Source organism: Trichoplusia ni, chromosome 12 (genome assembly GCF_003590095.1).
Source record: "Trichoplusia ni isolate ovarian cell line Hi5 chromosome 12, tn1, whole genome shotgun sequence".
Lineage (NCBI taxonomy): Eukaryota > Metazoa > Arthropoda > Insecta > Lepidoptera > Noctuidae > Trichoplusia > Trichoplusia ni.
In genome coordinates, this window is record NC_039489.1 from 10,877,549 (window position 1) to 10,890,804 (window position 13,256).

The 13,256-nt window shown below is 35.7% G+C and overlaps 2 protein-coding genes across 9 annotated transcripts in view; one reads left to right on the forward strand and one right to left on the reverse strand.

Annotated features, from left to right (window-relative positions):
- LOC113499210 (rho guanine nucleotide exchange factor 17) overlaps nt 1–6,913 on the forward strand; it is a 118,334-nt gene extending 111,421 nt beyond the window's left edge. For 3 of the 7 annotated variants that reach the window (XM_026879590.1, XM_026879592.1, XM_026879594.1), the window contains 11 exons: nt 24–115; nt 202–332; nt 639–799; nt 1,069–1,161; nt 1,557–1,819; nt 2,802–2,982; nt 3,304–3,371; nt 3,647–3,783; nt 4,109–4,286; nt 4,707–4,880; nt 5,402–6,913. In XM_026879590.1, coding sequence (XP_026735391.1) covers nt 24–115; nt 202–332; nt 639–799; nt 1,069–1,161; nt 1,557–1,819; nt 2,802–2,982; nt 3,304–3,371; nt 3,647–3,783; nt 4,109–4,286; nt 4,707–4,880; nt 5,402–5,691 — 1,768 coding nt within the window. In that variant the 3' untranslated portion in view covers nt 5,692–6,913. Of the gene's footprint in view, nt 1–23; nt 116–201; nt 333–638; nt 800–1,068; nt 1,162–1,556; nt 1,820–2,801; nt 2,983–3,303; nt 3,372–3,630; nt 3,784–4,108; nt 4,287–4,706; nt 4,881–5,401 lie in introns of those variants that run through there. The other 4 variants (XM_026879591.1, XM_026879593.1, XM_026879597.1 and 1 more) reach the window with 3 other exon arrangements.
- A 147-nt stretch (nt 6,914–7,060) lies between these two features.
- On the reverse strand, nt 7,061–9,838 carry LOC113499362. 2 transcript variants are annotated; one of them, XM_026879812.1, is made up of 2 exons: nt 9,757–9,838; nt 7,061–9,445 (listed from the first exon to the last, which is right to left on the reverse strand). In XM_026879812.1, the coding sequence occupies exon 2, from the start codon at nt 9,432–9,434 to the stop codon at nt 7,887–7,889; it is 1,548 nt and encodes a 515-aa protein (XP_026735613.1). In that variant the 5' UTR covers nt 9,435–9,445; nt 9,757–9,838; the 3' UTR covers nt 7,061–7,886. The 2 variants fall into 2 exon arrangements, with proteins under 2 accessions (XP_026735613.1, XP_026735614.1); XM_026879813.1 differs by lacking the exon at nt 9,757–9,838 and having other exon boundaries at nt 7,061–8,271; nt 8,383–9,518.
- Between the last annotated feature and the right edge of the window lie 3,418 nt (nt 9,839–13,256).

The following is a 13,256-nucleotide window of genomic DNA, read 5'->3' on the forward strand; positions in this document are numbered from 1 at the left end:
TTTCAAGTGATATTTTTTTCCAGAAATGGTCCTGAGAATTTAACAATCATCTATCCCAAAGCAGATAAGAGGACCAGTTGGGAGGAGCTAATAAACGAAACGAAACAAAAATTATGTAAGTGTTCTCTAAACAAGTTACAGGTTACTAAGCTCTGGTAATTTTAAAATCAATTTAATTCAATTTTATAACTAAACTTTCAGGTATATACGGGCAGGAACGGCCTGCACCAGAGTTCCTATCACCAGTACCGATTCGTAAGACTCGTGCTGGTTTGCAGTTTACTTGTGCTGCGCCCACACTACCTCCAAAAGGCCAATCACCTGATGTTTGGGTAAGAATCTACTTTTTAATATTTATTGAAGATTACGAATTGTTTATATATGCGTGCTAAAAATCAAACAGCATAAATACTTGACATTTTCCTCGAAATCTCTCGGCCATCGATTCAATATTTGCCCAATATTTTTCTTCCAACGTTAACTCTTATTTTGATTCAAAGAAATACTTAAACATTTTTATCACAATGCTTTCAGTTAAATCCTTGAGCTTACGCCCTTGATTCCATCAAAGGTAATTTTACCACCATCACCCTTTTCAATATCATCCCTTAACACATCTTCTCTTCTCCAACCCCTAGGTCTGCAACAGTGACGGCTACGTAGGCCAGGTGTGCGTGCTGACATTATCACCGAAGCCACAAGTGACGTCATGCAATGGCGTCTGCAACGCTCGCATCCTGTGCGTCGCGTGCGTGCCGCCTGCGCCCGCGCTCACTCGCCAACAGACGCTTGATATACCGTAAGATTGCATTCACTTGAATTTATCCATTGAAATACATAAAAGTGTGGTTAACTAGTCTTACCAAGGGGAATAGTGTTGCCCAGGTAACTGGGTTGAGGAGGTCAGATAGGCAGTCGCTCTATATAAAAAAAACTGCTACTTCGCTGAATTCGGTTAGACTAGTAGCCGATCCCAACATAGTTAAGAAAAAGCTAGGCCGATGATGATACAGTATTTAAAAGTTGGTATTTTTACGTGTTTTTAATCTCAAAATATTTCTATTCCAGGAGCACAAGTTCGCTAAACAGCACTAGTTCAGTGAAACCTGGTATCAGTATATCGGACCCTGACGATAGCTGCAAGAATATACGGCTTGACAGGTTCGTATCATAACTAACTGCAAGTTATGGGAGTAACCCAAAGCTATCGTTAAAATAAAGTAAGATGACAAAGTAATAAAATGACTAAGATAAAAATATTTTGCTGGCAGTAGAAATCTGACGATAGCAAACAAGCAAGTAAAATTAAAGCAACGAAGTAATAAATAGCAAGGAAAATTCTGGTCTTGCCTTTTTTCCATTCATCTTGTCCCTGTAAACATTTACAAAGGCAGGCTTAAGAGACCATAAAGAGGTGGTTTCTTAGTTCTAAACCTTAATATATGTACCTACTACAAACATACTCAGAAAGGATCAAAAACAATTTTGCACCACTATGAGAAAATACAACAGCAACAACGACTACTCTCACCTACAGCAAATACATCTCTTTACAGTTCCTCATCAAGTGACGAAGACGACGATGGTTCCTCAACCAGCGAGAACCAAGACGCTCAATCAGAGCGCAGTCAGGAGTCAGCAACCATCCGGCTGCACAGCAGCCTGACAGCCAGCCTGGGCAACCACAGGACGACCCTCACTCCGAACCACAGCAAGAGCTTGAGCACCCCTCATACAGGGCAGAGCATCCAAGTCCACCCAGTCATGAAGTCTAACTCAAACCCTGCTGTGGATAAACAGGCTATGGGGATTAATTCTGGTGAGGATTTTTTGGACAATATTTTGGACTTTCTTTTTTGGAATTCTTCTGGAGGTCTTCCGACTCGACCTAAAGTAGTATTTTAGGGTGTGCGAGAGAGATGCCGCTCTACGCCTTGTATAGGGCTGTCACGCTTCCACAACCATATCAATATTACTTTAAATCGTGGCGGAAGCTCTCTGTAGCCTTCTACCTATTCTTACTTCTATCTAAAGCACTATTTTCTAAATGTTCTCTTGTATTAGCTGTCTTATCTGACTCTAAAATTCTTTCCTTGACCATCTAGGTTAGTAGGTAATAAAATTAATTTATTTTAATTTTTAATTTAAAATTTAAAATTCAGTACACCCTGAATTATAGGAGTTGAAAATAATATAGTATTTTTCCCCTAAAATTTCAATGTAATTCCAGTAGATCTTTAAGTATCCTTGACTGTATTATTTTTACTTTACCTTCCATAAACTTGTACTATATATATTCTTCAATGTTTTTATGTACGTAGATATTGTTATATTCATTATAATTCACTATGTATTTCCTATTCCTACGCTCCTTAGTATCTGGACGTGCATTTTTGGGTAATATAGAAAATGAATTTACTATTGCATGTTGCGCTTTATTGGTATTCCTTCTAATGGCTTTTCAGGAAGCTTTAGTATTTTAGTTATTATAAAAGCTTAGCAGTATTGCTGTAGACAGTCGATTTCGAATCCCATAACTTACTTAAAACAAAAACAATACTTACGTCAAAAAAAATAGTAAATGAAAAATTTCACATTAAGAAGAATCAAAAACATTTTTTTATTTACACCAAATACTTAACCAGGTACTTAATATCTTACACAAAACGGAAGCACAAAAGTAATACGTCAGAATAATGCTTTGCTTTAAACTTAAATACATGCAAAGAACACAACAAAAAATATTCGAAATTGCACTCTATTCATCACAGTAACTTTAAAATTGAATTTCGTAATTACAGGGACGCTATCATCTCCAGCCAGTCGCCAATCCTCGGAAGACAGTGGAACGACAGCCAATCAGCCCACTATGTGGCTTGGTACAGAGGATGGCTGTATACACGTGTACAACTGCCTCGATAATATTAGGATAAAGAAGAATAAAGTGAAATTACAACACAATTCGGGGGTTCATTCCATTGTGTGAGTATTACATATCTTACTGTGTGTAAGCTACGCTTGATACGGTCGGTTCATGGATAGGTGACCATCTATGTCATACCGAGTTCCTCGAGATAATATAAAGACTATCCCAATAAACGCAGCGAAATTAATAAATATTTAAGTTGCCTCTTCTGTGCAAAACCTGAACCTGACACCAAAAGAAGTAGTAGTTTTATTGTAAAGAAAAAAGCCTCAGACTAACAGATGTGTTTAAGAAACCTTCAGACGAATCAATTTCTAGTATTTTTAAATGTGTTTCTTTGGGAATAACGTATATTAAAATACTTGTAAAATTTTCAGATATGTGGAGGGGAAAGTATTTGTTGCCCTTGGCAACGGTGATCTAGTCGTATACTGTCGGGATATAGGTGAGTAGAACCCACAATTGTGAGAGCACCTCACTGTTATTTTTGGTAGGTCTGAAGATTACATTTGAAAGAGAAATAATTCTAAAATCGGAATATCGAAAAAGATCGAAGATTCCAAACCAGATCATTCAATTTCATATTTCAGATGTTATTAAATGATGCATCGGTACTACCCGACTAGTTTCAGACCCAACTTTAATCATGAATCCTTAAGGGGTCGCAAATCGAACTGGTTTCAAATCATCCACCCGAAATTTAGTATGGGACCATTTCAGACGGTTCATGGACGGAGCGGTCGACGATCCCGGTGGGGTCTGGCAGCAGTCCCGTGAGCAGCATGCTGCTCTCTGGCGGCAAGCTCTGGTGCGCCACGCACGCCTCCATCAAGATCATCAACCCGCATACTTTGCAGGTAACTATATTTTTGTTATTCTCTTTCGTTCAGTGATTTGTTGAGTTCCGAAGGTTGATGAAATCAGTTAGCTGAATGCTTCTTTTTGCATGTATTATTTACGGATTTGACTGGACTACCAGACATCAGATCTTTTCATATTTGATGCCAATTCCTTATTACTAATTACGCAAGATGGATCAATTTGTCTCCTCTAAACTCATTTGGATCACTAAAATCTCATTTGTGCTAATTTTTTAATACTGGAACGATTTTCAGCGTTGAAATTCCTGTACGGATTCTAATTAGACTCCAATCCGTTGTAACTCTTACTTTCCTTCATCAGGTGGACGAAACATTCCAAATAAGTTCAGAGACGAAGCCGATCTCCCACATGGCGGTCGCCGGCGGCACGATATGGCTGTCGCTGCACAACGCTGCGCAGCTGCGGTGCTACAACTCCAGCAGTCGCGAGCAGCTCGCTGAGATCAACATTACGCCGCAAGTCACTAAGATGCTGCATGGTGAGTCGTGTTTAGGATTCTAGGTTTTTGCGATGATCGAGAAAATACATTGCAAATTCTTCTCTAAGTATTCTTTTGATACGAAGAACTTATGTTCTTGCAACATACCTTTGGTATTTACCAAAGAAAATTAAATAAAATGAAGAATAAAAAACATTAACTTCTTTTCAAAACCCACCCCACTGACGAGACTGACTTTCATACAAAAAAGGAGAATATTAATAAAACCTACTGACGAAAGTTCTATGCATACATTCAAGTTTAAACTTATGGATTCTCAACAAGCTTTTTCAAAGATAGATCGTAGACACAGTCATAATAATATCATTTACCAAATAACTCTATCAACCTTTAACCCTTAACCAAAATGAAAGTGATCCACGCAAAACAACCAAGTAATATAGAACACTCCCCTTCGAGCAGGCTGCGACGATATAATCCGCCAGCACAAGGCCGCGTGCCTCCGAGTGACAGCGCTCCTCGCGCACCGCGACACGCTGTGGGTGGGCACCAGCGCCGGCGTGCTCCTCACGGCGCCGCTGCACTACTCGCCCAACCCCCGGACTGGGGCTTTCACTGTCCCACATCTTACTGGTAAGGACTTAGCATCTAAAAAATTGGCATATATTTCTGACCCTTATGTGGTTAGTTGTACAGTCTGTTTTTGAGGGTTACAAGTCGTTGGGTAACGCTTTTTGCCGGCCAATAAGATGCCGGATAAAGATGCTATTAATTTGATATAGGGTAAACTGTTAAACTCGAGTGGAGTCAGAACAGTTAGATATTTTATCAGATACCAAATGAGCTTCGAAGTCGATACAGTATAGTTTTTGAAGGACAAAAACAATCGAGGCCGTAGTATTAGAAGATGGTGTGACGAATCGTTTCCTTTGCTTGAAATTATCTCAAACAGCTAAAGACAGAGGCGGTTACAGTGGGGGAAGTAAGACCCTTGCCTTGCCATCGCCCTCCAGCTGCTCTTAACAATGTAATTTAAAGATTTTTGCCTAAATTGGTGATCTGAGTTATGGTAGCCGGTCGGAGCTTAGGGAACTCGATAAAAAAAATCTTAAGGACACAAACTTTCTTTGTTAAACAATCCTTATTTATTACAGGTATAACCTACGGCCACACTGGTCACGTGAGGTTCCTTACCATAGTTGAGAACCCAGCGGCTCAGAAGCAGCCAGCTAAAGCAACACAAACTTCACTAAAGACGAAGGCACTAAGTCGCAGGTCGACAAACGCCGAGAAACTGCAGAAACAAGCGGAACCCACGCAGAATAATAAGGAGACTCTCATTATATCTGGTGGGGATGGATACGAGGACTTCAGGAGCTCTACCATGACAGAAGATGCAGGCAGAGAAGATTCGACCAATCACCTCCTTCTGTGGAGAGTCTGAACGAATTTTGCGGCCTACAGGGTTCAAGCACTTTCAGACGCACCGCGTCAAGGACTTTTGACGTTTTGAATCACCTACGTACGTTTCACACGTCACGAAAGCCTAAAGTTTTAGTTTTAAATGTTTTCGTTAATGAATGTTAGTGTTATACAAGCTTTCATTTCGAAACGTTGATGTATGTTAAAAATTATAATAAATCTTTTTGTGTTTTGCGCTTGTGAGCGTGATATGAGATTATTAACGTTAGGACATTAAATGTCAAATTTTATCGATTTGTCCCATTGTATCAAAATTAATTTAAACGTGCAGTATTATTAAATAAAATTTGACCATCTGTGTAATGGCCTGTTGCGTACCTTATAGAAGTTTCTATCAATGTTTTAGAACTGATTACATGTATCCAGCCCATATCAAGACATACATATGTGTCATTTATTATTGTTGTCGTTTGCTCGAACTCACGAACTGCCCCTAACTTTGAGGGGTCTTTTGTATATCTACGTGGGAAGAAAATGATTGTCAAAGACCCTACTTTCCAGAAAATGTTCCCTTTTTAAGTATCCCTTAGCGTTAGAGACTTTTAGTGAGAACGAGTCGAGTAGTAGTAAAACTGTTGTAGAATATTGAAATAATGATAAATTTGTGTACCTAAGGGACGTTTTAGGACTAATTAAATTGTTCATTACTTTCTCTTCCGTAGCTTTCAGAATTTTCGTTACTCGTGCTTACTAGCTCAATTTTGATTTAACTAGACCTTCTCTAGTATTTATTTAGACAAGCTTGGAATTTTTCTCTAATCAAATCTACAAAATCTGTATTGATGTCTAAATTAAAAGCTATTTATAAATATAGACTGATATTTTCGTCTATTTAGATGTAATCCTAAATATATATTTTAGATTGATTCTTTCTATCTGTAATCTTCTAGAAAAAGTTGAGTAAGTAACCATGGGTATCAGCAGAATGTATCTGACAACCAGAATCATTTTTGTAAAGTATATTTTCAGATGTAGCTTATGAGTAGGTATACACTGTTATTCCGAATGTACTTTGCCGAATCATCGAAAGCCTGGTTATTTTTTTGTGATTGCTCAAAAATTTTAAGATATATTATGTATGTTACCTGACCTGACATTTAAGAGCAACATTTTTTTGAATAGGATGTTTGGAAGATGTATCCTATATTTATAATATTGCAGAATAATAAAAGAGTCGCACTAATCTTACTGCGTTTTATTTTCATAAGTTGATGAAGCTCAAAAATATAGTAAAATTACAAGTAAAAACAATTTTTTTTTGTTCCTTTCTCATCATAAATTTATAAAATATAGTGTTAAAAAATATATGTTTACCAATGCATTTTTTTAAACACCATTTTAATTTCATAAATAAAGTGTGGAGGAAAATTTGTCGTACGTGCGTGATAAGAAAAGTTGACAGTAAAGAAGACTGCACAGCGTCATTGTATACATTGTCGCTGTAAACTGTAGAGCCTACGATTTCTTACACGGACTGACACCTCTGCTGATGCTAGTATCACTTGCAAATAAACATTTTTCATTGGTTCTTGAAAAAGTTATTAATTTCTCTGCATCTGAGGAATCTGATATTTTACCAGGGTTCGTTCAATTACTACTGGCTTATTTATTTTGCTTCGGGATTCAATTTTCTTTTCAGTTGTAGTGGATATTTTGATGTATTCAGTTTAAAAATAAATATTAACTAGTCTTCTCACTACTAGATGATTGGCACTATTCACTAATGTTATATTTTTATGGAAGTTTGTGTGTGAAAATAGGTTGCTAACTCTTTATTCCAACGTATTTTGAGAAAAAAAACGTATTCAAGCAGTCGAAGTTCCGAAAAAGATTGTTTTGATTGAAGTCTAAAAATAATTTAAACACAAAAATATGAAAACATTTCGCTGTATAAAAAAGTGATTGAAGTAATCACGACTTTTCAAAAATTAATCTTTGATTAAGTATGTCTATTACAAATAATATTTATGTGTTCCGTTGTTAGAAAAAATCAAATAAATGAAGACAGGATAAACAATCTATATTTTATTCGATCAGGTCACACAAATATTATAACTTCTCTAATAAGAAATCACTACTTAAAGATAAAAGTTACAGCATGTTCAATAATTATAGTTTCGACAGGATATTTTACTATTTGATATCTAAATGCTAAGTTTAGTCACATTTTTCAGCTACATTACTGATGAACTCCTGCAGATAATCTTTGTCACCGGTAACTTGGTTTTTCTTGCCCCTACTAACAAAGTACGGGTCCATTTGTAATTGGGCAGCCAATTTCTTCAGTATAGTTCGACGGTCACGATCATTGTCATTAATTTCCCTTTTTACCTTCCCATTTTCAGCTCTGATCACGATCAAGTCAACAGCAGCACATATCAATTCTTTAGCTTTTAAGTATTCTTCGCTTCGAAGTGTAGGATTGTTATTGTTTAGACCGTCGGATTTTTTTTTGCCTCTTGCAATGAAATAAGGATCGTTACGGACAGATTTCACAATTTCTTCTATCGCACCTCGCCTATCCCTGACTCCTTGCCCCATGCTGTAATTAAGATAATATTTTTTACCTCTAGAAATGTAATAAGGATCTTCGATTTCGGCGGATGAACGGCCTGATCTCTCAACTAAAATATAATTTGGTTCATCAACGTACATGCGGTTATCCAAAACGGTTCCCGGTTCCGATGTCTTCCCTGGCGATCTTCCCGTTTTAGGTGATCCAGTTCTACCTCTCGAAGACGTGTTAAAAAGTATTGCCAGTTTGTTGTCCCTACCTCTGCCAGCCCAAAAGGAATTGGGATCAACGTTACTCTTTTTAAGCCTAGACAGGTTTTCTATATCATTTTCTACGTCACTAATAGCGTTCAGTATAGATTTCTTCAGATCTTGTTTTCTATTCCGCACCCAATTAGGGTCTGATAGTTTTCGCCTTCCTCTATTACCCCAAAAAGGTTCATCTGATTGCCTTCTGCCTCTGTTACCCCAGAATGGTTCAGATTCTTCTCTCCTTCCACGGTTGCCCCAAAATGGTTCAGAATCATCTCGTCTGCCACGATTACCCCAAAAAGGATCCATGTCATCACGTCGTCCACGATTGCCCCAGAAAGGTTCGTTCTCCTGACGGCGTCCTCTATTTCCCCAAAACGGTTCCTGTTCTTGACGACGCCCTCTGTTTCCCCAAAATGGATCGTCTTCTGGTCCTTCAATTTCCATAGAATTTCGCCGGCCTCGGCTTCCCCAAAATGGAGAAATGAGATCGTATCGCCTCTCTAAATTTCTATTTTCATCCGGACTTTGTGGATAGTCTACGCAATGTTCACAATATTTTTCGAAGAACTCTGGGTATTCAAGGGGATATCCGAATAGATTTTCCATTGAATTTTCTCGACGTCCTCTATTTCCCCAAAATGGCTCATCTTTCAATATTTTATCATTTGATTTGGCAAATTTTTGAGAATTGTCATAGTCATGATCATATTTGGTGTTATAATAATTTTGATCATCACCACTTTGTTTCTTGCCTCGGTTGGACCAAAATGGACGGTCATCGTCGTCATTCAAAGATCTTTTTACTCGTTCAGTGTCAGATTTTTCTTTGAGAGCACTTGGTTTCTTATTTGCTTTTGTTTTATTAACCTTGCCAACAACAATATCAGTGGTTATAATTAAGAAAATAAGGAGAAACGTTTGTATTTTGTTGCACATTTTGTTACAATCTGGAAAAAAAGTGTGAGTTATATTATATAAAAAAACTGCAGACATAAATAAATTTAACGGTGCTAAAACCCTTTTTTACTGTCATAAAAATAACTAATCAAATAGTTTGGTTTGGGACAAAGAACGGTCGACGATGATAATTAAAAGAAATGTTTATTTTTATCAGACGATTCTATAACTGACAGTTACTGAACAACAAGTCTTTGAAAGTTTTGATCCTGATTCTGATACAGCATCATAAAACTTAGTCAAATCACTAAAGATATTCGAAAAGGTGACTTAGAAAACAAAAGATAAACAAGGTACTCACGTGAATTTTCCGGTTAAACCTAATACCATGGTTCCACAGCCTGGTAAGCAAAGCTTGTAGTGACTTCAGGACTGCGACTTCGTTTCTGAGGACTGGATGCTTTGGTCCTGGCTTTTATAAAGGGAAAGCAAGTAGGCGAGGTCTCCAGGGGTGTCACAAGCAATTTTTTTGTTTGTCCTCTTCAATCCTAATGGGACCGTGTGACTGTTATTAAATTAAAACAATGCTAGTTGCGTATTGCTTTGGACTTTTGTTAAGGGGTCAGTTACGAGGCGATTTTCTTACAGTACTAGAGGATTACTATGGTTTGTTTCGCTTGTGTTGTGTTTAAAAGCATTAACTCTTTTTTACACTTTATACTGTTACTGGAGTTTTATTTTGCCTAAATTTTACCTGAGTTTAATAATTTAAGAAGTAATTACTAATTCAAAATTTTCGTGGATTGAACTTTTCTCAACACTAGAATTGTCCACATTAAAGAGAGAAATGGAATAATAAATTGGGATATTTCCTATTGTAGAATCTTGATAATCTTAATAATCTTGAAAAGGCACTGCTGACAAAATGGGGTACAAGTAACTTTCAAGTATTCTGGTTCATACTTTAAGAAGAAGGTTTTATTGTAATAGAAATGGCATATTTCTATTACAATAAAACCTTCTTCTGTCATCGTCCTTAGACTTTGACAGCCCTATAATATTCAATATCAAGTCCAGTGTAGGAAATATCCAATGAATATATAATTTGTGTATCTTTTCTATGGCTATAGGATATTCGTGGATTTTTGCCCTTGAAGTTTCAGTGCCAAATAAGATAAATATGAGAGACTATTACTTTGTAAGATGAATTTTGTTATGCATTATATTTTGGGATTTTCATGCATAGATCATGTGTTTTTGAATTAGTGTTTGTTGAAGCATTAAGACATTTCTTAGCTATCCTGCACTGAAGTTATTTTTACTAGGTATTTCATTTAATTCATTTTCAGGAAGGCACTTGTCTCTGAGAATCGAATGAAATACTTAAACAGTACGTTATAGTTTATAGTTTTGTTGCACATAAGTCATAGGAAGGAACATGGAGAAACAACACTCCCTTATGCTCAACTCAATACAAAATAATTTCTTATTCGAAAAAAAGCGTACTAACTGTTTTTATCCCAAACTTTGTTGAGGTAATTGGTTACTCAATCCATTAAATAATTACAAATGTGAATTTTTTCAAATATAATATTAAATCTACACCTAAAATTCCCCAGTAACATTCTTCCTCTTAAACAGTAGAACCCTTAGCGGTTCGGACATGTTTGTCTTGGTGCCTTGATTACGTCGGTGGAGCAGCTGCCCGGGGAGATTGGGGCAATGTAAACACTTCGCTGGAAAATATTAAATAGCTTTATATTTAGTGGGTCATGTGTCCGTTGGCGAGATTCCAGAGGAACAGAAGACTGCGATTGTAAGGTAATTGAATGGCTTTTGATAATTGATAAAACTTTGCGGTAATTTGCACTTTGAAGTCTTGATTTAACTATGTACAAACAAAGTTATGGTATGTTTTTAAATGAGTTTTAGGATTCATTTTACTATCTAATCAATATCTAATCGATCGAACGAAAAATGATTCTTTATTACATTTTTTTATTCTCTTAACAATTTGTTAACTTTATTATAAATGACAAATACTTAAAGTAAACATTTTCATTACATTACTTTTTTCTTAATTGATACAATAAGACAAAAACAGTCAGCCTAAAAATAAATACTGAAATTTTCTAGATTGCCTTATACTCGTAACTGAAAACAAACGCAGAAATCGGTATAAAAATATTTTTCTTAAATTATTCCATTTCTCCCCAGTTTCCTCTGCAGAATTCTTATGTGGTCCAGTGTAATAAGATTGCATGTACGTATTTCTTGGTCTGTTTCACGTTATTCAAACGGGAATGATATAAAAAGTCGACCTTTGTTCAACAATTCTATTTTCTTAACGTTAGTCGGACAAGACGGACGGGAAAGAGCTTAGAAATAAAGAAATACTTATTTCTAATTTAATAAATTAGAGTAAAATTAAATTGGTTTCAAGAGTGATATATAAGTGATATAGATTTGATCTTGGTGAAGGAAATAATGCGGTTCATGATTGTATAGTATAGTGTGTATCGTAGCAATATTGTAGGGGCCCATCTAAATCCAAGCAACAACTATTAAAAAGCGTTTTTCGAACATTAAGTGTTTCTAAGGCCTCTACATGTTGGACTTGGGTTTCCATGCAAGCTTGTATATGCGTGTATATTCAAACGACATTATAGCGAGAATTAGATAATCAAAAAGCATTGACAGAAGAATTCAAACGTTTTCTGATACTTCTACGATGAATATTTGACAACAATAAATCCCCAAAATCAATATTTATAATAGAAACTTTTGCTATATTATCACCGAACTATTCAAAACAATCAAATATATCAAGTAAAAATCAAAACATCAAAAATAGATAGAAATTCTTAGAAAAATGTTAAGAATTCTAGTGTATAACCTTTTAAACCGAAGAATGCATACAATGATCTAATATTTGCTTTTCTTCAGTTCAATAACACATTAATAATAGATTTTATTACAAAATATGTACAAGAATAGATGGCCTTAGTTCTCATAAACATAGTTTAATAGTGGGATAGGATAACGGCGTGTATTTTAGTTTTATTTATCAATAATATTTGTTTGAAAGCGCGAGCTGTTGAGTGATACGACTTGATGGGATCAATGTATTGGTAAAATTATTTTTTTGTCGACTAAAGGTAACGATAGGGAGAACATGTAAGAATATGATTTTATGTCGGTTTAACCCTGCTAATTATAAATTATGCTTCTGTTTATAGAGAGTGAAAATTTTCCAATAAAGTTAAGGTGTATTAAAATGAAACAATTGATCAACCAATCAAAAAATTAATACGAGAGTTTTAAAACTATTTTTTTTTCAGTATTGATTGGTTTTAGTAACTAACCGTACTTGTCCGGTTTTTAAGGCACATTGTTGAAGATATAATATATATATATCCGAAGTCTGGTAAATAAATAAATTTTTAGTTGTCTCTTTCTTATTATTTTTTGGGACATAACGAAAGTAATCTTTTATATTACACCTTTGAAAACAACATAATAATCAAGACGCGTTTAATATTACGCCAATAACGGCTCAATTTTCAAATTCCTGAACAAACTTCGTCATCACCACAATCACGTTAACAACGGCCTTTGAAAACGATATGTAAACATAAAAATAACATAAAACTACAATAAATGTAAGACAAGCGATAAAACAGCCAATGATTCGTAGAATAAATAAACGATCTTATAAATACAGACGAATATCATTTCTGCCTACTAATATTATAAACGCGAAAGTTTGTATGGATGATAGTTCCTCTTTCATACAAAAACAGACAAAACGGGCTTAGACGAAACTTGTTACACAGATAATTTAAAACCAGGATTGATACA